The sequence below is a fragment of the Cetorhinus maximus genome, chromosome 1 (assembly GCF_964194155.1).
Source record: "Cetorhinus maximus chromosome 1, sCetMax3.hap1.1, whole genome shotgun sequence".
NCBI classification, from domain to species: domain Eukaryota; kingdom Metazoa; phylum Chordata; class Chondrichthyes; order Lamniformes; family Cetorhinidae; genus Cetorhinus; species Cetorhinus maximus.
The window spans coordinates 39,878,042-39,904,481 of record NC_135879.1 but is presented as its reverse complement, the minus strand read 5'-3'; the positions used below and the strand labels follow the sequence as shown (position 1 = coordinate 39,904,481).

Genomic DNA, 26,440 nt, shown 5'->3' with positions numbered 1-26,440 from the left:
ATTTCACCCTATTAATATATCCTTTTAGTCCTTCCTCTCTTTTATACTTATCTATTTTACCCTTACATGCTTCTATGTTATTTGCCTCAACCATTCCATGTAGTAGCAAGTTCCATATCTCACTACTATGAGCAACGATGAATTCCTTTTTGGATTTAGTAATGACAACCTTATGTTTATGACGCTTGTTTGCATTGTTTTGTGCTTCTCACTGATGGGTTAATTAGAAAGGGGAGGCAGGTGCGTAATTGGTCTCATTGAACTATTTATACCTCTGATATGATGTTTTGCATGTTGTTCTGGATTCTAGATGATGTTTTTAGAACCATAAAAGGTTGCAGCAAAGGAGAGGGTCACACTTGTCCATTGTCTCTTCACCAGCTTTTTCATGATATTTCAGTTTTTACATTCGCCTCGTATTTCCCAACTTTATTTTGCTCTATGTAAAATTTTTAGCGCTTTTCATTTCCTGGTTGGCTGTCTGTGAGAATTCTTTATAATTGGCTGCTTGAACAGCTTGATGACATCACTGCAGCTCCATGCTGGAAATTCCCATTAAAGAATGCTATAGTCAGTTGCATGGTGAGAGAGGTAAGGTTCTCGCCACAATGATGGCTGTCTCTCAGCAAACTTTACTTTGAGTTCAGCAGTGAGTGCCTTTGCTTCGCTGCTAACCTTAAAGTCAATAGCGATGGCATTGAAAGATGAGACTAGAAATTTAAAATACAAAGAAGAGAAATATTAAATAATTAATAAAACTTAGAGGATGAACCCCTGGACTGGATGGATTGCGTCTGTGCATTCTAAAAGAATCTATAGAAGAAACAGCAGAGACACTATTACAGATATTTAATAATTTTATTAAAGGTGTAGTGCTGGATGACTGGCAGACAGCTGACATTATAGCTATATTTAAGAAGGGCGAGAGAACATTTCCAGGGAACTATAGACCTGTTGACATCAGTAGTAGGAAAAATAATGCAATCCCTGCTAAAGAAGAAAATAGAAAAACATCAAGAAACCAAAAGTATAAAAATGAGTAGTCATCATGGATTTCAAGAGAGAAGTCTTGATTGACCAACTTCATTGAGTCCTTTGAAGAGATAACAGAGAGAGTAGGCAAGGGTAATGAAGTTGATGTAATACATCTAGATTTCCAAAAAGCATTTGATAAGATACATTGGGTTAATGAATAAGATCAGAGTATACAGAGCTGGGGACAAGCCACAGGATATAAATGCACTGGAGGGGATGCAAAAAAATAAATTACTAGGATGATACTGGAACTGGAACCCACCAGTAAGTACGCCTTCCCTCATACCACCCCATATGGTTCAACCCATGATGCCGAGAAGTACCAACTGAGGACCTACGGTAGGAAGATTGGCAGGGGAAAACATCCACCAGAAACCACTTTCTCATTGTAGACTCTACTGCTTGTTCACCGAGCTTTGATCTCACATGGCGGCAGTGGGCCCTTTTAAACCGTTTCCAGACTGGCCAAGGCCTCTGTGCAGTCACCCAACATCAGTGGGGTCAGCAATACCACCCAGGCTGCAGCTGTCTGGCAATCCAAATAATGACTTTCATTGTTGAGGAGTGTCCACTGAGTAAACTTGAAGGCAGGATTAAAGAACTCCACCTAGCCGCTGACCAGGCTATTGCTTGGCTCTGTGACTATGCACACTCTAAATAATGATGCATATGTGCCAGGATGTTTTCAAGGATGGGACACCTCAGTTATGAGGGGAGGTTGGAAAATGTAGGATTAGTCTCCCTGGAAGAGAGAAGGTTAAGAAGTGACGTAATAGAGGTTTTCAAGATGATGAGAGGTTTTGATAGAATAGATAGAGAAAAACTATTTCCTCCGGCAAATGGGTCAATAGCCAGAGGTCACAGATTTAAAACCATTGACCTTGAAGGGAGATTGGAAGCCATTTTTTCGATCAGAGTTGTCAGGATCTAGAAAACTTGATCTGAAAAAGTGGTGGAACCTGATTCTATAAATAATTATAGGTAGATGGACAGGTACTTAAGCAGGAGCAACATGTTAGGTTATGGATAAAAGGCGCGAAGATAAGGGATGTTTATGACTAGTCTTACAAAAAGCCAGCACAAGCATGACAGGCCGAATGGTCTATTGTGCTGTAAGTTTCTGTGATTCTATACAAAGTAGCAGCACAAAAGATGTGGCCATAAAGGCAAATGGAATCCTTGTTTTTGTATCTAAAGGTATAGAGTACAAAAAAAGAAATATGTTAAATTTGAACAAGATCGTAATAAGGCTCTTGTCACACTATTCTTTTGGGTCTTTGGATACTCCTTTATAGGAAGGTAATGAAAGTGATGGAGAGTGATAGATTTGTGAGGGGTAAGGGGAAAGAGACTTGAAGTTATGCTTTGTTCACCAGAGCTCTGAAGATTAAGGTATGACCTGATTATACCATTTCATAATCTTGAAAGCCTCAATGTCGAAGGTGGAGATAAATTGTTTTTACTTGTAATAGAGATGAGCCATTTAGCTCCCAAGTCTGTTCCAACATTCAGTGAGGTCATGGCTTATCTGTGACTTAACTCCATATTCCTGCATTTACTCTATATTCCTTAATACCTTTGGCCAACGGAAATCCCCCAATCTCAGTTTTAAAAGTAACAACTGACCTAGCGTCAATTGCTGTTGGTGGAAGAGAGTTCCAAACTTCTGCCACACTTTGGGTGAAGGAGTATTTCCTAATTTCATTCCTGAAAGATGAAGTTCCAATCTTTAGACTGTGCCCCCTATTCTTAGACTTCCCAACTAGTGGAAATAGTTTCCCCCAATCTATCCTATCTGTCCCCCTTAATATCTTCAAAACTTTGATCAAATCAACCATTAACCTTCTAAGTTTCAGGGAATACAACCCCAGTTTGTTTAACCTCTCCTTGTATTTATCCCTTGGAGTCCAGGCATCATTCTCGTAAATCTATGCTGCACTCCCTCCAAGGCCAATATATCCTTCATAAGGCATGATGCCCGGAGCTGATCGCAGTACTCCAGGTGTGGTCTAGCAAGGGTGCACTGGTCATCTGGATTATAATGAGAAGCTAATTACAAAAACTGAAAAGGAGGGAGCTTAGAAAAATGTTCTTCACAAAGGATAGTTAGAAAGTGGATTTTTCTAACACAATCAATTGAAGAGGGTTCTGTTAATTTTAAAAAACACAATTAGATACTTACTTAATAAAGTGGAATATTGACAGGCATGGTTAGAAAGCAGGCGAGTGGGGATTGACTAGGTGGTTTCTGGAGAAAGAAAATGCCCCAACAGACTACAGCCAAAAGACTTGTTTCTGTATTTCAGCACACTGTGGTACACTTTCAAATTAAAAACAGTGCGACTTAATTTTAAGCAGCTGTGTTGAATACACATCACACAACATATTGCAGGTTGGTTAATGAAGGTGGTGGAATTTTGAAAATTATTAAAGATCAATAGGGGTAGCAGAGATTATCTATTGGCAAGTTAATGTTTGGTTTTGGCAGTAACCTTATCTGTATGTTGGAACACACTTTCTTAAAATATATCATTTCTTCTTAAAAGTATTTGAAATGCAGCAATTGACATCAAGATCATCACAGAAGGCTGCTGAAAGAACTTTGCATTCTCCTTCAGTTTCACAAAGACTGCGTATTGATCCATCTGAACTTGCACCTGATAAACTACATGTGGAACTAGAAATGTCTCCGGATTCTCAAATCATTCTGTATGGGCCACTCCTGAAGGCGCTGTTATCTATCAAGGTACAGACTATTAATTTCTCATGCCAATTCAAATGTCTTTTCAGTTTAAGACAGATTTTCAAAATTATTTGTAAGTCTGCGAATTTGCTTTGCTTTTTACCCTCCCAAATGGTGTGACTGGATTACAGTAACATGAACACTGGCTATTGTCTTGCACCTCATCAGTGACACTTGATGACAAGTGCTAGCATTCTTTTAAATCATGATTGCTTTGCTGTCAAACGCTTTCAATAGTTGCAGTAATGTTGCAAGAAGGTAAACAAGAATACACATCTTTCCTCTCAGTTTGCCTTAAGTAGTGTAGCTAAGCATTGCTGATACTCCTCACATTTATGATAGTGAATTTTTAAAATTAAAACTGTAGGCATAATTCTGCAGCAGTATTATTTCAGTACGATCGTGAACATCATGTACCATGTAAAATGAACTGAATGCACCATCAGAGTTTAGTCCCAAAGAAAACTTAAATGGCAACTCTTGCGTTCTTTAACTTGCGGTGTCTTATTAGCTGTTTCTTGATTGAATCTAAGCCATATGACTCAGTAGCAACCATGTTGTGCTTGAAGTTTCACTATCTGCTAATGATTATCCTATTGCAGGCATAATTAGAAATTGGCTTGTTATCAGATTTCAGAATTTTTTGACCATCTTCCTCCTAAAATAAAAGTTACCTGAATGCTTTTTTTTAAAGTAAAGTGTATTCTCAAGTTTTAAAAGGCCCCTTGACAATGCTAAATAGATGTTTTATTTTCCAGAGAATGAATGATAAGCAATTTTAGTTTGGCTGGTTAATGTTGAAATGGGAGGTCTTGTGGTGCAGTGGCAGTGTCCCTGCCTCTGGGCCAGAAACTCTGGGTTCAAGTCCCACTTCAGGACTTGTTGGCCATGGAAGGTGCATTCAAACTTGTTGATTATCAGTCTGTTAATCTTTCCAACATGCCTGATGGCAGACGGTAAGAGCAGGAGAGTTTCCTGGTCAGCCATATTGCAGAAGGCAACAGCAAACCATTGCAGTATTTTGCCAAGCATAATTATGGACCAATGTGATGGAAATCCATGGCCACCAATGCCCTCTTGGGGCATGGTATCTGAAGAAAGAGGAATTGTAATATAGCTTACAATCATTGCGTTGAAAGATCCTATGATCCCAATGTGAAAGAGTTGAAAAAAGGGTGACAGTTTAAGAGGCTTTTTGGACTTGGAAGTTGGAGAGGACTAAAAGCTTCAGGCAGGGTCAAAAAATCAGAAATGCTGGAGAAGAAATTAAACAATGTTTTATTTTGAGTAAGAGGATGATTAAAAGACATTGCGCGATTTTAAAAATTTTATATCATTACACAAAGATGAGTTATTCTGTTAGAATTAAGTATGCATAATTATAACCACTATCAGTTACATTCACCTTGCTGTGAAATAAAGCAAGTTATTGATTTGTATCAGACCTCGTCCCACTAAGTATTTGCTTGATTCAGCCTTGGAGAGATTCAAGAACTACACTTGCTGGAGATGCAAATATCCAATTCCAGTGGCTATGGTTAGGGGTTATGCTGTGTATAAATAGAGCAGCATGTGTTAACTCACATAGAAGCTCTGTTTACTCGAGCCTCCAATGCCATTGAACCCAAGAGGGTACCTTTGGAGAACCAAATCTGTAATACTTGAATGTTGAATTTTTTTCGCTTGGATCAAGATTGCAATTTATTTTAGTAATGAGAGCATACAGGAATGCCCCGCTCTAACTAGTAAATACGTTCCTGAAAACTACTGCTTAAATTGAAACTACTTATTTCGAAACAGGTTTTCCCATTCAAATATACGTAATATCAGGAAGTGCGTTCCCAACCCAAGATTTTTGGCTCCAGTAGGTAACATAAACATGAAATAAACAAAACACAATGACCTGAATCTTCTGAGCATGGCAGTGCTGAGTGCATTGTTGCTGTGCCTGGTGATTCTCACAGTCCGATGCTGCTGCACGGTTCTTCTGGGATCTTCAAATCCTGTCTGTCGAAGAAATGCAGAGTGCAGTGTCCCCTGGGGAACTCTGTCAGAGCCAAATAGAGTTGGGGGAAGAGTTGGCCCAATGTAAATAAATCTTCTACATTCCCAGTGATGTGGCAGAGAACAAAAAAGAACAGGTTTTGTTTTTCCTGAATGCTCTAAAATAAAACTACAAAATACATGCCCGAGATATGGTTGGCATATTTTTGCGAAATCAATTTCCCCTATACTCACTCATGTTAATTTGTGTTATCTCTTAAAATGACCAGATTGCTTGTGCTCATTTTTCCCCTGGTCACATTTGTTTGCCTCATACTGAATGGCTTCTCTGCCTCAGCCCCCTTCTTCCTCCAGAGTTCGTAACTATTCTCCATGTGGTGGGGGCTCAGTTGGCACTATCTTCCTCAGTGTTCTGCTTCACTGTTGTACTCATGTCCGTCAGGCGCTTCGGAGGGCTCCAGAGCCCATGGCATGGATCCAAAAGAACGTGTTCTTGACCGTCATTAAGACGAGCATGTTCCAAGGTGGTAGGGTTGAGGGGAGACCAAAACCTAAGCTAAAATAGAGAATGAGGAAAAAGTAGAGAATGAGATTCAGCCTTTTCATTGATTTCAATAAAAGCAAAGTACTGTGGATGCTGGAAATCTGAAATAATAACAAAGTGCTGGAAATACTCAGCAGGCCTGGCAGCATCTATGGAGAGAAAAACAGAGTTAATCTTTCGAGTCCAATATGACACTGGGTTCTGAAGAAGTCGTATTTGACTTTAAATGTTGACTCTGTTTTTCTCTCCAGATATTCTGCCAGGCTTGCTGAGTATTTCCAGCACTTTCCATTTTCTTTCATTGATTCACCCAGCCAGTAACTATGTAGACAGTTACAAAAAATCGCTTGCACTCAGTTCCAAAATACTTTATAATGGGGTAGGTAACACTTAAAATGAATAAATCGGTAGTAATTTTTAACTACTTAATAACAAAACTACTCCATTTGGGACTACTTAAAACGGGATAAGGTTATATATTAGGCTATCGAGCAGTTGCTGAAAAATTACTCTCTTGATTCTGCTAAGTGTAACTGGTTGCACTTTTCTGACAGTTGTCTGTTATGTCCTGTTATCTTCAAAGGAAAACTACTTTGGAGAAGATGACATGTATACTGATTTTGAAGAAGTGGTCACAAGCCCTGTGCTGTCATTATCAACATCTTCTAGTTCTGGATGGCCAGCGGTTGGAGTTGAAGAAAATGAGAAGAAGGAAGCAGAGAGTGGAGGCAAGCAAGTCCACCCGCTTACACTCCGCCCATGGGACATCTCTGTTCTTATTAATTTGTACAAAGTGCACGGAAGACTTCCAGTGGTGAGTGAATTGGAACAGGAAAGATATTCACTTTGTGCTCTGAAGCAAACTGTTGTTGAATCTTCAATTTGTATCACTGTTTTTGAAACTCAAGTATTCATTCCAGTACATATTTTGTTTAAAACAGTATGTTATCAACACTACATAATTAATAAAAGAATAATATGGTTTAGAATGCATTGCATATACGTTAATATATAGACTGCTATGTGCTACTAAGTCGTAACACACTTAGGTTGAGCTGATATAATAATGTGAAGTTCACAAAGTTATTAATGCAAATTAAATTTCAAAATGGTTGTTTTGTGAAATATATCCAAAAGTTTGCTTTCTGTGAAGTATATCCAAGTGAAATTCTTAGAGTGTTAACATTCCATTTTCAGGATGGTTTTCTTTCCCTGGACCGAGTAATAATAGACAACAGATGTATAATTTTATACCCCTTCATGTGAACTATGATTTGAGATGTAATGATGTCAGAAGTGCCATGTGATGTGAAATGTAGTGATGCCAGATTTTATTTCACTGAATATTATAGTAATAGTTTTCCCTGCATACATCTTGAGGCAGTGACATACCTTAGGTGCAGCTGATGTAAGTAAATGTTGAGCAGTTCAGTACATGGCTTATGATCTAATCTTTATTGCCTTACAATGCACTCAAATCCTCCGTGTTCCTTATAGCATGTATAACATTTAGAACAGATGTCTTATGACTAGAAATAACTCAGATTGCTTCTTCAATTTTCTGAATAGAAAACCATGTAACAAGGATAATGCAATAAATTAAAATACCCCATTTATAATTTTATGTTGACAACAGGACTTGAGATTGGGATAATGTCGGCATATTGCATGCTAGATAATGTAGTTGCTTAGTATCTCTTAAAACTTTTATTTCCAGTGTATTGATCTGTAATATGTAAGAACGAAAGAAGAATCAGCGAAATTCAGCCTACTTATTTGATGTAGCTACCACTGGAATGGTATCACTTGCATGCAGAATATGCATATGTGTGATGTGACTTAAATTGATCACATCTAACCATATTATGTTATAGCCTTTTAATACACTTAACTCAGCTTTGCGCATTCAAAGAGATTCTAATTGAGTATGAGAGAACATCAAAAGCAAAATGTTGACAAGCAAACTATGCAAAGTTAGCTTATAAAATAACACTGTGGTTAAATCAAGAGGCGAATGTATAAAATGTTCTGCCAATTTTGCAGGAAAATGCAGTCTCTGTTTCCACAAACATTGAGGAATATCACAAAAGCACTGTTTTGAGTGGCAGTGCAATCTTGCATTCGCCCCTGACTCTCCCTTTGTATGTTTTAAAAGTTGTGTTTTGAAAACTGTATTAATTATTCTCCTCCCCCTGCAGGAAAAGCAAAACAGCACATAAAATACAGTAGTTAATTTGGTGGAATAATCTTTGAAGGATGCAAAATGGTAAACCTTCTTGCACTATTAGAAGAAAGTGTTTATTCAGGTAGTCTGCTGTACTTGGAGTATCTAAACTGGTGATCAAAGTTTCATAAGTAATTTGTGTCCCAAAACAGCCTGGGAACCTAGGCAACAATAGGCATATCTACATTTGTTTTACAAAAATCAATGCTGATATGGATCTATGGTCAACTACATTGTTCACCTGAATTTTAGACCATGCTGTGGTATGGTTTTTATGGCCATTTCAGCTATGTTTTCTCTTGCTTTTCCTTACCTTTTTTAGACTCTTCCATCCCATCCTTAAACAAGGAGATCAGGCTGATGACCAACCACTAGAAAGTGTGAAGAAGTCTTGAGTTATTTGACTGCCGATTTTGATTTCCACTTATATTGCATCACACTGTGACACAGCATGTTTAAAGACAAGAACTATGGCGCAGATCTTGACTGTGCCCGCAGTTTTCTGTCACCCCGTAGCCCTCAACAACATGCTTGTGTTGTAAACTTATCAGGCAGTGTGGGGCAGGGGTGGGAATATGAACCAGTACAGTATGTTGATATGCCACTGCATGTTGGTGTATGCCCCAAAACGTTATTCCACCTTGTGGTAATGTGCTTGTAATTTTTTTTCAGTTTGTTTTGTGGTAGCAGTTACATTGCATCAATTTTTAAAAAATCATTTTTTTGCCTCTAACAGGCAAATAAAAGGAAATTAAACTATTTTGTCAGCCAGTTCTGGGGCAATGTTATATTTTCCCTTCAACAAAAATACTTTTTGCTCTAGAATTATATCTAATGCTTAGTGTGTGTGCACTTTTTCTTTTCTCCCCTCCCACTGTCACCCAATCATGTTTTGTCTTTTGTTAAATGGTGTAGGACTCTAATGTTTCCATGACTGTCAGTTCCAGTTCTGCTGTGAGATATGCTTGCATAATATGGGAAGGATTGATGCTAGGAGGATCTTCTTGCTTGTGGGGCTTGTTTCATTTTTCCCCCTTGACTTGTACCTCAGAAATTGTACCAAGATATAGTATTGTAGCCAGTAGCAATCTTCTAGTATTTTTCATTTTTCACTTCTGTTTCTTTTCTCTCCCAGTTCTGGGGATACTGTGATCAATCGTGATGCTCCAATTACCCAGAAAGATCTTAATATGTATGCCTCCGTATCACATCACATGATACATTTCTTACTGTGGCGATTAGAACGCAGACTTGGAATGTCTGAACAGAATGCTGAACTGATGTAATCATTGTATGAATTAGTAGAATACATTACTACCTTCTCATGTAACAAATTTATTCATATTGACTGTAGAGGGTGACATTTCAAGAATAAACCCAATCTTACTCCTACTGTCTCTTAGCTCAATGTCTGCATATATAATCTCGTGTAACAATCTTGTATCATATGGAAGGTTTATGTTAACATTTCTATTTATAGCTTTATAAAACTAGATTGTTTATGTTAACTTACTACTGTAATATTTAAAGCCTGACAAATGTTATAATAGTCCATGTTTAAGAAATTATAGCTTGGATTTATTCAATAGTTTATCTGAAAAGATCTCAAATGTGATATATTTCAGCATTGCAGCAGTGATGGTTCAGAGTGTCCAACGGTATTTCTGGAGAAACTTTGTTTTGAAATGAAGAAGGTATACAAAGAGACAGTGCTACAGCTTATATTGTCACCTGTCTATGTTTTTGTGAGCGACAGCTACCCGGTAAGAAGCCTAAAGCAACTCCTATGTCATCTGTAATAGTAATTTATTATGTTTCTGGAACTCCCAGGTTTAAAAATCTATTTTCTTTTACTTCAGCTATTACTTTAACTTTTCCTGTCAAAGTGAGAAGGCAAGGCTGACTGAATGTAGCATTATGGCTATGTATGTAACTCTTGTGCAATTGAAAAAAACACTATTTTACCATTCATACAAGACCTATCAAGGTACAAGGTATAGAACCATTAAGGTTGAAAATCTTTGGCTCTCTGCTTTGGGAGAAGGATGGAATATAGGCTGGAACCCTGGTACACCAAGATTTATTTAGCTTTGCATGCAAGTTTTGTAAAAGACAGCACTTCTGCTAGCTCCTTACAAGACTATTGATATAGAAGGGGTTGTGGTAATGGGCTGCACTCACAATGTTAAGAGGCTGGCCAGTGTACCCAGAAGGAAGAGGTGTTCTGACCTTCCAAACTCACGACCGCTACCATCTAGTAGGGAAGGGAATACTACCACCTGGAAGTTCCTCACCAAACTACACAGCATCCTGACTTGGAGTTATATCGCGGTTCCTTCACTGTCACTGGGTCAAAATCCTGGAATTCACTCCCTAACAGCACTATGGGTGTAGCTACACCACATGGATTGCAGCGGTTCAAGAAGGCAGCTCACCACCACCTTCTCAAGGGCAGTTAGGGATTGAAATAAATGCTGGCCTTGCCAGCGATGCCCACATCCCATGAAATAAAAAACAAATTGTGGTTGAGACACTCATCCTGGCGGTCTGAGACGTGGTCTTGGATTTTTTTCCATCGTATGATTAGTTTGTCTGTATGAAATTTTGTTCTGTTGAAGAAGCATCACCTTTCCCTTCCAAATCCCTTTCCAAAAGCTGTCTAACTTGACCTGGGATTCCCAGATTCCTGGGACAAACATGCACCTCTAGAGGTGTGAGAAAGTAAAGCAAGATCCCCCTCAGTCTCCCAGCTTTGGCAGGGTTAGCACTGGAAGCTCTAGTGGACCCATCAACCTCCCAGATTTTGCATCTTGCATTTCACAATCTGACAATTTATAAATCCAATTTAGAAAGATGAATAAAATAACCACCAAATATCAAGGGAGTAATTATTTCTTTTGGATAAACAATGTGGCATGATGTCTAAAATTTGTAATGAATTACGTGAGAGAAAGCATATTACAACTGCTACACAGGTATATGGCAAGCTGTTTTTCAGAGCATTCTTCACTAGTTTTGCTTCAGGAATTTGAGTTTGTTGCATCTATATTCAGGCTTGTGAGATCTTTATTTTAAATGTTAGTATTTGCTATAATTGCTGTAATGGTTTAGGGATGTGCCAAAGTTAAAAGCTGCCCTTTTTTTTAGGTGCTACAAATTATATTCAAGCATGGTTATCAGAACACTTCAACTAGGTTGGATTGTATAGCACGTGTTGCCAGTGAAAATTGTTGTATTCCTTTTGATTGGCAAGAATATTTGTCGAGTGATAAAACATCCTTTTGATGCAAGCTTGCATCCTTTCTCAACCAGAACTTTCATTTGATAAATGACAGTATTTTGACTATTTTTATCCTGAACTGCGACAGAATAATCCTATCAATGGGAGAATTTGAACTTGAAAACTGGTGCTGCTCATTGTTCTCTTGATATATCCTTAGAGCTTTATCTATCTCTATCTCAGAGTACATGTCTATTTGCTGTGACGAACTCTAAAAGTTCTAGCTGCAATGGAATTACTCTGTATAAAACTCTAAAGTGAAAGTAATTGGAGGGTTTAAAATTATACTTTTGGGGAGAACATTTAGTAATGCTTAATGGTGTGAAGTCATCCAAGATTTTTTGCTCCTTGCTGTAGATTAAATTATCTTTCACAACCTTATTTAGCTTTCTATAGTTTGGGTTATTTGTGGTATAATTGAGGGAGTTTTTGTGCACTTTTACACTGATGCTCACATGCTTCATTCCATCAGAAAGCTTATTTTAAGCTTTGCGGGTGTCCTTCTGAGCAGCTAGATACTAATAAACTAACTTATTAGTTTGTATAGTTTATTTTTGGTAGAGCTTTCGTTTATCAATAGTTGAAAGAAAAACCAAAGGAATACAATTTAAAGTGACAATAGCTGTTTTGTAAAACTGGCAGACCTTTGCTTGCGTTGAGACCCCATGCACCCACCGTAAGAGTTTGGCAGCAAAAAGAACTCCCCCCACAACTTCAGGAATGGGACAATCTTCATGAAGGGAGATAAATCATACTGTGGAAACTATTGAGGTATTTTCCTCTTGCCCATAACAAAGAAAATCCTAACACACTTTTCCTAAATTGCCTACTTGCTGTGGTTGAGAAAATCCTCCCAGAGACACTGTGTGGCTTCAGACCTTCCAGAGGAACCTCCGACATTTTCTTTGTTGCCAGACAAATCCAACAAAAGTGTTGAAAACAACACCAGGAACCCTTCATTGCATTCATCAACCTGATCAAAGCATTTGACTCAGTAAACCGTAAGGCTCTGGATTGTGTTCCAAAGGTTTGGATGTCCAAGAAACTGCATCATTATCCTGCAATTGCTTCATGATGATATGACTGCAGCTGTCTTGAGTGGGAGATCTGCAACAGACCATGTGAAGCAAGGCTATGTGATAGCCCCCATACTATTTACAGTTTACCTGGCAGTGGCTATTCACCTCAAAAGATAAACTGCCCTCTGGTGTCAGCATTAGATGGAAAACTCTTTAACCACGAACACCTCTGTGCCAATACTAAATTGACCATGATAAATATACATGATCTACAGTTTGTGGATGACTGCAGTGTTGTTGCCCATTCTGCTCCAGATTTGCAAGCCACTCTTGATCTCTTCAATCTTATATACAAGAGACTTGGCTTGTCCTTGAATGCTGCCAAAACAAAACTCAAAAATCAACCCACACCCTGTCAGCCAAATATTTTACCTCCCATAAATGTTGAAGGGGAGAGTCTGGAAAATGTTCCCATACCTTGGCAGCTACCTCTCTCAAAAGGCCGCCATTGACGAGGAGATCCAACACTAGATCAGCTGTGCAACCACAGCTTCTACAAACTACAGCAGTGAGTGATGACAAAGACCTCCACAAGTCAACAAAAGTCTTAGTGTACAGTGGCAGTTGTCATCACCACATTTCTGCACTGCAGTGAAACTGGACTGTGTATCAGCGACACCTAAGAGCACTAGTGAAATTTCATCAGCAATGCTTCACCGCACCCTCTGGATTCAGCAGGAGGACTGTTGAACAAACGCTATTGTCCTTTTTAAAGCCAGCTCCATAAGCATTCAGGCAAAATGCCTGCAAAATCAACTATGATGGACTGGATGCTATGTCTGGATGGCCGAAAAGAATCTCCATTGCCAGGTCCTGTTTTCTCAACTCTTAAATGGCCAGCATTCCAGGGAATGACAAAGAAAATGCTTCAAAGATACTCTGAAGCTCCCCATGAAGTGCTACAGCTTTGACATTAATGACTGGGCGGAGCTTGATACTAGCTGTTCAAAATGGTAACAACTTGTCCATCAAGTTGCATCATGCTTTGAGTCCAAATGCCTTAATGATGAGGCAGAGGGGTGGCAGAGTAAGAAAGAAAAGAAAGACAATCCTGCATTCCGCATCCCACTACCTTGTGGGATGTCCTGCCCCATGTGCCCAAAGATCTTTGGATTGGGAAGCGTCCTGTTCAGTCACATGAAGACCCATGGCCGAAGCCCATGACCCTGAGCAGATGTCATCCTCGAATAAAGGGACAGCCAGCTGATGACATAAAAAAATCATAAGCTTGATTCTTTATAAAAATAAATTTATGATTTTATTACATAATGCATAAAGGGAAATTCCCTTTTTGACTTGGGTTAAGGGAACCCAACACATGGCATACTGATCAGGTTATTAAGGTAATAATAACCAATGCAATTTTCGTTAAAATTTCCTTTGTTTTACCCTTTGTCCATCATTGTGCCTTTATACTCTATTGGTGGAGAACTTTGGAAACCATAGGCCCAAAATCACCTTTGTCCTCTAGAGCATGCGACACCTAGATGTCATGTCTCAAATTACTTATATACAGCATCCCAGTAACTCACCTCCTGGCTCCCCAAAGCCTATCCACCATCTAAAGGCCCAAGTCAGGATGAGTGCAGCTGCAGCAACATTTGGGAAGCTTGACATCATCCAGGACAAAGCAGCCCTGTTTGATGGCACCCCATCCAATACCTTAAACATTCACTCCCTCATGCACAGTGGCAGCACTGTGAACCATCTACAAGATGCACTGCAGTAGCTTTGACAGTGCCTTCCAAACCCGTCACCTCTACCACATAGAAGGACAATGATAGCAGATGCATGAGAACACCACCTGCAAGTAGCCCTCCAAGCTACACACCATCCTGACATGGAACTATATCGCTGTTTCTTCACTGTCGTTGGGTCAAATTCCTGGAACTCCCTTCCTAACAGCACTGTGGGTGTACTTACACCACATGGCCTGTAGTGATTAAAGAAAGCAGCTCACCACCAGCTTCTCAAGGACAATTAGGGATGGGCAATAAATGCTGGCCTAGCCAGTGATGCCCACATGCCATGAAAGAATAAATAAAAAGAAAGATTTCTTTCAGAAAATAACTGTCAACATCTGTAACTTAAAACCATAAAATGGCACAAGTGAATATAAGCCCCCACAGTGGAGAGAATCAGCAGACTTCTGATTATGGAAGAAGAATGAATTGAGGGTCCAGTGGAAAAAAATCAGGCAGTCGTCTTGGCATCATGTTTTTTCCCTGTTCTTATAAATTGCTATGTCTCACTGTGAGAACATTGCTAATGGTATGTTAATTATGGCGAGCCTCTGGACTTGGTCATGTCACAGTTGCTAGAGCTGCAAAGGCAAGCTAGGGAACAACAGGAAGGGATGTCCATTGCACTCCTCAGATTGCAAGGCATGATGGAGGAGTCCGTCTGCCTTCAGGCTGAGGTGATAGTGCCAGCATACCAATGCACCGAGGTCAACACTGGTAGGATGGCGACCGTTATGGAGAGCTTGGTCCAGGGCGTTGCTCCTGCACTGCTGCACGGGCTCAACTTCATCGCTGATTCAATAGTTAGCCTCCAACAGTGTGTATGTGAGAGGGATGACAGGCAGCTCGATCTCACTCCAGCTATCCCTGCCCCCCAAGGAGTCAGCCTGGGACCCTGGGCACCCATAAGGAGGAGGATCAGCAGGTGCACACTCTGGATCCATCCATCCAGGTGACTCCGAGAGTGTCTGGCCAATGCGACTCCACTCTTTCTGTGATATCAGCAGTTCCAGCTCCACAGGTTGAGGAGGGTGCCCCTGCCACACAGCATGACCCTGAAAGCAGGCCGGGGCCCTCCAAGTCTGGTCTCTCCAAGTCTCGGCTCTCCAGAGAATGCCCGTCAAGTCTTGGCTCTCCAAGTCTCGGCTCTCCAGAGGATGCCCGCCAAAATCATCACCGACAGGGTGTCGCAATCAGCAAGCTGCCTCCACCTCCGCTGTGGATGTCCTGGGAGCACAAAGATGTAGCGGCAGGGTTAGGAAAGTTAAGGAGAATTAGTTGCACAGCCTGGGCACGGGTGTAAATCACTTATACATACTGTTCACTATTTCAATAATCTTCCAAGAATGTCTAAAACAAAAATAAAAATACCTGGAAAAACTCAGCAAGTCTGACAGCATCTGCGGAGAGGAACACAGTTAACGTTTCGAGTCCGCATGACTCTTCAATGTCTCCCTGCCTATGGCTCCTTGTTCTGATGAGCAGTATTCTTGTCACTCAGATGTGAAACTTTTCTGCACAAGATAAAGGCAGGTGTCTCAGTTCAGGGCCTCTTCCCTGTGCTCTTTTCAGCCTTCAGACTAAAGTGATGGTCCAGCCTCACACACCCTGGAAACACTACTGATGCCAGCACCTTGGTGGTGCTCGTCATTGCTACCAGAATGTAGTGGGCAAGGCTCTCGTTCTCTGTGTGCTTTCAGCACCTTTTAAGTAGGGGCTGGCCCCCATCACTTCAGCACCTGTGACCACTGATGCTGTGCTCCAGCTCCTGAAGGGCTCAGGTGCAGAAGGCAGACAAAGCATCAGAACTTCTAAAGTTTCATGGCTGCGTCTCTATGATATGACTCTGATCACGGAGCGCAAGTGAGTTGCCCTCAGCCAGACAGGAGTCAGACATTCTCAGAGGCTATGTGAAGATTTATGGAGTGTCCTCACTGCATGTTGTCATCATCTCCCTGCAATCGAGTGACTATTAAGGCCTCCACTGCATCTCCATGACAGGTGCATTCTCACAGAGGGCATTCGTGGTGCCATAAGCCAGACTGGAGTCAAATGTTCACAAATGTAATGTGAGGATCTATGGGGTCACCTCACTGCATGTCGTCATCATCCTCCACAAATCTAGCAGCTATGAGGGCTTCCCGAGCACGCCTGCCTTGTCTAACCAGTGCGAGGGCCACATCCCTATCATTGTTCCCTCAGAGGACCCCCTCAGCCTCATCCCCATCGGCGGTGTCCTCATCAGAGGAGACATGCAGCTCCTCCATCTCCTCTGCAGCCAGCTTGTCTCCCCGTTGCAGTGCCAGGTAGTAAAGGGCGCAGCAGAAGACGACGATGCGTGACACCCTCTACGGACTGTATTGCAGGGCTCCACCAGACCGGTCCAGGCACCAGAACCTCATCTTCAGCATCCCGATGGTCTGCTCCACCAAGCTGCTAGCTGCAGCATGAGCCTCAATGTAACGTCCTTCTGCTGCAGTCCGAGGCCACCGCATGAGTGTCATCAGCCACGGCCTCTGTGGGTAACCCTTGTCTCCGAGGAACCATCCCTGCAGCTTTTGTGGACCCTGGAAGACTCCATGGATCTGTGACCGACCGAGGATGTAGGCATCGTGCGCACTCCCTGTAAACTGTGCGCACACCTGCAGGATACGTTTCTGGTGGTCGCATACTTGTTGGAGTGGAATGCTTGCAGCTGATGTAGTCCACCGTGTGTAGCAACGGAGACCTGAGTGCCACATGGGTGCAGCCAATTGCATCCTGCACCTGTGGGAATCCTGAATGCACAAAATTGTGTACCATGGAGAAGATGGCATCCCTGACCTCATGGATGCACTTGTGGGTGGCGCCTTGTGATATCCCACAGAGGTCACCTGTGGAGCCCTGAAAGGAGTCACTGGCGTAGAAATTGAGTGCCACGGTCGTTTTCACAGTCACTGGCAGTGGATGCCTTCCATGTCCCCTTGGCGCCAAGTCCTGCAGTAAGTGGCAGATGTGAGTGACCAGGCCCCTAGACATGCGCAGTCATTGACAACACTGGTTCTCGGTCATCTGCAGGAATGACAGGTGGCGTCTATAGACCCTGGGTGTCTCTAGGCGCCAACCAGCCACAGCTCACTGTCGCTCCTGGGCAACGTGTGCGGGTGCACCAACAGCCCCTTCTTCCTGAGATTGCAGCTCTTGCCTTTGCTTGGCCAGGCGCCTCAGTTGCTCTCTCCTCCATCTTTTCTGCTCTCTGTAGGCCGTCAGATGTACAGCTAGGTCACCAGGCTCCATGCTCCTGATGCTGTCCTCCTGTGGCATGAAAGAGAGAGAGAGAGATGTAGATAGCATGGGTGTACTTAGCACCTTTCCTGGCCCTGTGTGATGGCCCCTTAATGCTTCCCGAAGAGTGCTGGCTGCCCCTCGGATGGCCACAGATGCCCTGACAGCCTGCGACATGGGGGAGACTGCTCATAACTGGGATGCTGAGATTGCAAGGGGCTGTGGGTGCCTCCAGTAGTAACTGCTACATGGCCAGCATTGGCTCAGGTGCAGAACAATCTGTACAATGTGTGCAGTCCAACAGCTCCGTGTTCCAGTAAAGTGGTCGGGGATTCTCAGTCTGTGCTGTGGGGGAGGTAAGGTCTGGAGATTTTGGTAGCACTTTGGTGCCTCCACGTTGCTTGCGTGGGCGGGAAGTCTAGGAGCCCAACCCCAAACATATCACCATGGCAGCACCTGAACTGCCTCAGTTGCAGAGGAATGGTCAGTTTACACAGGTGTGGCCATTTCCCTCGCCTACCCTGCCCCGTACCTCGATTTCTTGCGTGTGGGATCCAACAGCAGTTGCCCCTAGACCTCCCTCTGGACAATAGTCACCTCCAACACCCCCCCCTCCCGACTGGGCAGCAGTTGCACCCGGACACCCCCCACCGACAACAGCTGCCTCTGTGGCAGGGTGGCACTTCACCCCGGCCTCCTGGCCCCCCTGTAGCCTGCAAAGCAACAGGCGACCCTGGAGAGCTCTGCAGAACGATGCTGTTCACTCACTTCCAGTTCCACCAAAGTAAAGGCTACCAAGTGCATGTCACCTATGTGCTGCTGTGAAACATGTCAACATGCTTTCCCGCCGACGTGGACAGACGATCCGGCGGGGGTGCAAGAGCCTGGCGGGATGGCCTTTTAATGATATGCTGATGTATTAACAATGAGCTCACCGACCATTGGTGGGAAATGTGGCCCACCATCGGCAGGCTAAGCGGACGATCGCGACCTGTCTTCCCGCTGTTGTGAAACTGTGCCATATTGTCTGCGCACGCCACCTATCACGCCCGCTACTAGCAGGCATGGAAAATTCCGCCCTATGCCCTATATCTTTTATGGTGAAGGATATTTAGTACTCCTCTTACACTTTTTCTTTCCTTTATTTGGTTGATTTGAACCACATTCTACAGAAACCACAGTGTACAAACTATTTTCCGTCTTCTGTTAATGCTTGATTACAAGGAGATATAAACAAATTCCATGTTAACACATGTGACATCTCCCTTTCACTGAATGGGATTGTGCAGATTAAACTACTTTTTTGTTTTGAACAGAAAGTTTCTGCAGAAAATAAATGTTTTAAGCACCAAATGCCAGAAATTCAAGATGCTCAACGATAAACAATAAATTTGGTTATTGTCATCATTGTTGGCTGTCCCTCAATTTGAGGATGATGTCTATTCAGTCGCAAGCTTCTGCCATGGGTGACTGAACAGGCAATTCTTGATATGTAGACCTTTGGCACATGGGGCAGGGTGATCCACGAGGTAGTGGGATCCGGATTGCAATACACTCTGGTGCTTTTATGTGTCACTGATGCACAGTCGAGGTCTTTCTGCAGTACAGGAGTGAGATGATGACAACTGCTCTGTACACTTGGACTTTTGTTGTCTTGCAGAGATCTTTGTTGTCAAACACTCACTGCTGTAGTTTTCAGAAGGCTGTGCTGATGCAGCTGATCCAGTGTTGGATGTCCTTGTCAATGGTGACCTTTTCATAGAGGTGGCTGCCAAGGTATGGGAAGTGCGCAACATATTCCAGAGTGTCTCCTTCAACATATACAGGAGATGAAATATTTTGCTGACCAGGTGTGAATTGATATGAGTTTTGTTTTATCAACATTCAAGGACAGACTAAGTCTCTTGTATGCAGAATTATTGAGATCAAGAGTGACTTGCAGATCTGGTATAGAGTCTGCAATGGGACTGCAGTTATCCCTGAAAACTATAGATCATGTATGTCTATGGTGGTCAGTTTAGTTTTGCTATGGAGGTGACTGAGGCTAAAGAGTTTTTCCATCTAGGCAGTATTTAATGCTCACACCAGAGAGCAGTTGATCTTTGAGGTGAATAGCCACTGTCAGGTAGATTGTAAATAGTATGGGGCTATCACAACACTTCACCCCGACCTGGATTTTGAAGGTGGCTGTTTCAATGGCCTTGGTGGCTTCAAAAAAGCTTCACATGTTAAGCTGGTCAGTGTATGCTGGATCTGTCGGACTTTCTCATTCCACCATTTGTCCTTTATCTTCTGGATTTGTCTTTGGGTGTCAGCCTTGAGCTGTAGAATGCTGACTGCTTGACTTGCGACCTTGGGTCATTCTGCCAGACAATGAAAACTGCTTGTTTTCCTTCCAGGAGGTCACATATTTCAGCATAGTTTCCGTCGAACTAGTCCTGGTGACGATGATGCTCAAACCCATTGGTCTGGACACAGGAGTCTAGTACTTTATTCGATTCCACTGTTCTCAAGTTGAGTTGAATGTATGAAGGTTTTCCAGATTGGTTGAAAGCTGTGCTTTGAACTCCACTCTTTGGTCATGCTGCTTCAGGGCTGAGACATTGATCATCTTTCTCTTGTACTTTTGGGTCTTGCAATGTCTTGGTGCTAGGTGGATGTTCATCACCAATCAAAGGAGCTGATGATCTGTCCAGCAGGCATCAGTCCCTCACATGGGTCGAGTGATAGTGACATCACTTAGATCTTTGACTTCAACAATGACACAATGCAGGAGGTGCTAGTGCTTTGATCTAGGATGCTTCCATGTGGTTTTATATTTGTCCTTCTGGCAGAAGATGGTGTTTGTTACAATGAGGCCTTGCTGAGCACATTTCGAGGCAGGAGGACACCATTTGTGTTGGCTTTTGCTGCACCATTTTTCCCAATGCTTTCTCTCCAGACATCAGCGTCGCAGCCAACCCTGGCATTAAAGTTTCCCAGAAAGATGATCTTTTCTTGTTTGGGATGGCTTCAAGGTCAGAATAGAACTTTTCGTTAAGATCTTCATGAGAGTCAAGGGTTGGATTATAAGTGCTGATGACGGTGGCATATTAATTTTCACTGAGCTGTAGGTGAAGTGTCATACAATTGGGGAGTTCTGGAAGTGTATCCAAGGTCCCATTCTGTATGGCGAAACCAACTCCTTGGACACAGGTCACTGTCAGCCTTTCCTTTCTAGTAGAATTTGTATCCCCCTGTTTGTTCCTTCAGCTGCCCCACCCCAGGAAGGTGGGTCTCACTGAAGGCGGCGATATCAATTTGGAGTCTTGATAGTTCATAGGATTGCAGTCCTTCTTTCTGGGCAGTCACTCTTGAGGTTATCCATGAGTGTTCTAACATTCCAAGCTGCAAAATTTAAAATGTTCTTTCTTTGACTGCAAAAATGGGCAATGGATGTGGTTCCCCAGCAAGGAGAAGGTCAGACAGCCTATTTTTAGGACACCTTTTCTAGCCCCTCTGTGGACTGCTACCTCGATGTGGTGGAGAAACTTGTGTGCTCTGAAGATCTCTTGAGAAGATCTCTTTTCAAAAGTTCCTTGCTCTTGGTAGGGCCATCCATGGTGGCAAGGTTGGGGGTCATGCCAGACAAAGTGCAGTCCAAAAATTCCTCAATGGCAGAACAGGCGAAGAAAGACTGTGTGTCTCACCGGCTGTGAAGGCAGAAGAAAGCTGCAGCAGCAAGGTGGTCCCGGTCATTGTGATTCACGTGTCACTGAAACCTGACGATCAACCCATCAAGTGTGTGTGGACAGTGACAGCGCCCTGAGGTCCCCACATTTAAATAAAGTCACACAAAGGCCATTACCAGGGTCCGTTTACCAAGTCCTGTGGTGATAGACAAATGGCAATAAGGGCAGAGCTGGGAGTCCCTAGTTAAGAAATTTGCACACAGGTGCATGAAGGCCGTTGGGCTCCCATACTGAGACACAGGTGTCTTTGGGCAGCACCATCTGTGACTGAGTCGTCCTTTTCAGGATACTCTCTGCTCACCCCAAGCTTTCTTTAAACACGATGCAGAACAAAGCTCCTCTGCCCCTATCACTTCCTGGCATTGCCTTTCTGCTCTTCTGACTGAGGACATGGATGAATCATCTGAGGAAATGCAACAATAGAATGCCATGCTTAATCCACGATGAGCTGCACTTGAAAAACAAAAGGAAAAAATTACTTTACTGGAATTTAAACCGTCAAGAAAGGAAAAAAATATTAAGCAGCATTGCTTGAATCTTTAAAGTACTTGTATCAAACGCTGTGGTACATTTTTCCACATTTTGGCAATTTTGGTGGGAAGGTAATTGAGTATAAAACCGGTGCTTTTGTTTCTATATTAACATCAGTTCTCAGAGGAAAACACAGCATATCATTGTGATGGATAAAATGTAATACCTAATAAAGATGAAGACTGTGATATGTTATTTAATACATAAATACAGGTTCTACTCTCCCCTTAAATTAGAGTAATTTACTGATGCCAGATCCTTATTGCAGTTGATAGAATAGTCGGGCTACCCTTGATTTTGCCCAGGTCATCTTTTGCCTCCTTGACCATGCCTGTATCCTTCAGAGTAGAACTTTTGTTGTCGTGTGTCTAATTTTTTTTTGCCTGTCCGTTTGACGTTAATTAGTGCTTGTGTGTCCTGTGCGTATGAACATACAAAATAGGAGCAGAAGTAGGTCATTCGGCTCCTCGAGCCTGCTCTGCCATTCAATAAGATCATGGCTGCTCTGTCTGTGTTTGGATTTCCACATTCTCATCTATCCCCCCGCCCACCCCGCCGATAACCTTTGATCCCCTTGCCTAACAAGAATCTATCTACCTCTGCCTTAAAAATATTCAATGACCCCGCCTCCACTACCTTCTGAGGTAGAGTTCAAAAGTTGCACAACCCTCTGAGAGAAAAACATTCTCCTCATCTCTGCCCTAATTTGAAAACCATACCCTCTAGTTCTGGACTCGCCCACAAGAGAAAACATCCTTTCCACGTCCACCTTGTTGAGACCGTTCAGGATCTTATATACTCCAGTTAAGTCACCCCTCATTCTTCTAAACTTCAGTAGAAACAAGCCCAGCCTGTCCAACCTTTCCTCAGAACCTGCTCCTTTCAGGTTTCAATCTAGTAAACCTCCCCTGAACCACCTCCAAAGCATTTACATCCTTCCTTAAATAAGGAGACTAAAGCTGCAAAATGTATTTGAGATGTGATCTCACCAATGCCCTGTATAACTAAAGCATAACATCCTTACTTTTATGTTCAGTTCCTCTCGTAATAAAGGATAGCATTCCATTAGCTTTCTTAATTACTTGCTGAACCTGCATACTAACTTTTTGTGACTCATGCACTAAAACACCTAGGTCTCTCTGCACCTTGGAATTCTGCAACCGTTCTCCGTTTAAGTAATACTCTTTTTTTTATTCTTCCTGCCAAAGTGAACAACTTCATGTTTTCCCACATTAGACGCCATCTGCTAGCTTTTTGTGCAGTCACTCAACCCATCTATATTTATCGATAACGTTCTTATGTCCTCTTCGCAACCTACTTTCCTACCTATCTTTCTGTCATCTGCAAATTTAGCTACCATGCCTCCACTTGCCTCATCTAAGTCATTGATACAAATTGTAAAAAGTTGAAGCTTCAGCACAGATCCCTGTGGGATTCCACTTGCCACACCCTGCCAATCAGAAAAAGACCTGTTTATGCATACTCTGGCTGGCTGGCAGAAAACAATCTTCTATCCAGGCTAATGTGTTACTCCCTACACCATGAACTTTTGTTTTCCACAATAACCTTTAATGTGGCACCTTATCCAATGCCTTCTGGAAATCCAAGTACATCATGTCCACAGGCTCCCCTTTATCCACAGTGCATGTTACTCCTTCAAAGAACTCCAATAAATAGGTTAAACATGATTCCATTTCACAAAACCATGCTGACTCTAACCGATTACCTTGAGTTTTTCTAAGTGCCCAGCTGTAACCTCCTTATTGATCGATTCTAACACTTACCACAACAGATGCCGATCTAACTGGCTTATAATTTCCTGTTTTCTGCCTCCTTGCCGCCTTGAATAGAGAGAGGGGTTATATTTGCTACTTTCCAGTCTGATGGAACCTTTCCAGAATCTAGCGAATTTTGGAAAATTAACATCAATGCATCTACTACCTCATTTGCCACCACTTTTAAGACCCTAGGATGAAGTCCATCAGGACCTGGAGGCTTGTCAGTTCGCAGCTCCATCAGTTTGCTTGGTACTGCTTCCCTGGTGATTGTAATTTCACCAAGTTCCTCTTTCCCTTCCACCGCCTGAGTTACAGCTATTGCTGGAATGTTTTTAGTGTCTTCTATAGTGAAGACAGAAGCAAAATATTTGTTCATTTCATCTGCCATTTCCTTATTATCCACTACTAACTCCCCACTGTCACTCTTCAGAGAACCAACACTCGCTTTACTTAATCTTCTCCTTTTTCAATACCTGTAGAAACTTTTGCTATCCATTTTTACATTTCTAGCTAGCTTCCTCTCATACTCTAATCTCTTTCTCCTGATTATCCTTCTAGTCATCTCTCTTCTTTATATTCTGACCAATCATCTGACCTGCTACTCATCTTTGCGCAGTTATAATTTTTTTCCTTAAGTTTGATGCTTTCCTTAACTACTTTAGTTAACCACGGATGGCAGGTCTTCCCGTTAGAATTTTTCTTTATAGTAGGAATATACTTTGAGTATTTTGAAATATCCCCTTAAATGCCTGCCACTGCTTCTCTATTAATCTGTCCTCTAGTCTAGTATCCCAGTTCACTTCAACTAGCTCAGCTTTCATGTCCACATAGTTGTCCTTATTTAAGTCTTCATCTCCGCCCAAACTGGTTCTACATTCTGATCTCCTGAATCACTGTCATCTCTAACTGTTGCACCAGTGCCATCCTTAATTAACAATGCTACCCCTTCACCTTTACCGAGCTTCCTATTCTTCTTGAATGTCAATATTCAGGACCCAATCTTTGTCATGCTGCAGCCACGTCTCCATAATAGCTACCAGATCATAATTATTTAGTTCAATATGCTCTATCAATTCATTTACTTTGTTATGAATGCTATGCACATTCTGATCCAGAGCCTTTGGTTTTGTCTTTTTGTTATCTTTGTAACATCTAGTCTTGACTGTTGGTGTATTCTTAGGTCTTTTCTCTCTGTCCTTTCCTGCCATTCTCTGACCCTCATTTCCCATATTACTATTTTGCTCTCCTGCCTTGATTCTACACCTTGATTTGCTAGGTCTACCTAAGCTTGATCCCTCACCCCCTTGTTTAGTTTAAACCCCCTCTACTTCCCTAGTTATGCGGCTCACTAGAATACTGGTCCTAGCACAGTTCAGGTGTAGACCGTTTCAATAATACAACCCCCAGTACTGATGCTCATGTCCCACGGACCTGCACACGCTTCTCCCGCACCAGTCTTTTAGACATGCATTCATTTCTCTAATCTTATTTACCATATGCCATTTTGCACATGGCTCAGGTAATAATCTAGAGATTATTTTTTGAGGTTCTGCTTCTGCTTCTTAATTTGGTGCCTAGCTCCTCAATCAGAACCTCTTTCCTCATCCTGTCCATGTCATTGGTAACTACATGGACCACGACAACTGGATGCTCCCCCTCCTGCTGTAAGTTCCTCTCCAGCCCCAGGCAAATATCCCAAACTTGGCACTGGCAAGCATCACAGTCATCTGGACTCTCGCTCTTTACTGCAGAGAACAATGTCAGTCCCCTTCACTATACTGTCCCCTGCCACCATTACATTCCTTTTTGCTCCTGCCACTTGAATGGCTACCTATACCACAGTGCCATGGTCAGTCAGCTCATCCACCCTGCAGCCCCCACTCTCATCCAAACAAGCTGAAAGAACCTCAAGATCTATTGGACAATTGCAGAGGCTGACACCCCTACACTCCAGCCTTCTAGATCCCCTTACCTGTCTCAGTTGCAGTCACAACCTCCTTTGTTGACCACTGACCAAATCAGAAGACCTGATCCTAAGGGCTGTGACCACCTCCTGGTACAAAGCATCCAGGTAACTCCCCCCACCCCCCCCCCCCCCCCACCCCCGATGTCTCGCAGCATATGCAGCTCAGCCTCCAGCTCAATGACTCTGAGCTGAAGCTCCTCGAGCTGCAGGAACTTACTGCAGATATGTTTGCCCTGGATCACGCTGGTAGCCAGCAGTACCTACATCCTATAGCCATGACACATCACCTGCCCTGCCATCCTTATGTGTTTTAATTAACTAATTTATTTTATTAAATTATTTTATTTTATGTATTCTATTAATCCTACCACAAATTCCTGTGCTGTTTTAAGTCCTAGGAATAGACTAGACCAACCACTCACCAAACGCCAGCTTTGTCCCCTTAGTAGAGCAAGAACTAGTTCCTACAGGGTGAAAAAGTTAGAAAAAGCAAAGGAGCACCTCCCTCCACTCCTCACC

General features: G+C 42.4%; 1 protein-coding gene across 11 annotated transcripts in view; it reads left to right on the top strand.

Annotated features, from left to right (window-relative positions):
• The window catches only part of kiaa1109 (KIAA1109 ortholog), a 533,049-nt gene that overhangs the window by 196,070 nt on the left and 310,539 nt on the right, over window positions 1–26,440 (top strand). For 10 of the 11 annotated variants that reach the window (XR_013576358.1, XM_078539938.1, XM_078539971.1 and 7 more), the window contains exons 19-21: window positions 3,582–3,781; window positions 6,910–7,140; window positions 10,176–10,313. Coding sequence is in view for 10 of the 11 variants with exons in the window: in XM_078539938.1 (XP_078396064.1) it covers window positions 3,582–3,781; window positions 6,910–7,140; window positions 10,176–10,313 (569 nt within the window). In the remaining variant the exon portion in view is untranslated. Of the gene's footprint in view, window positions 1–3,581; window positions 3,782–6,880; window positions 7,141–10,175; window positions 10,314–26,440 lie in introns of those variants that run through there. The other variant, XM_078539989.1, reaches the window with a different exon arrangement.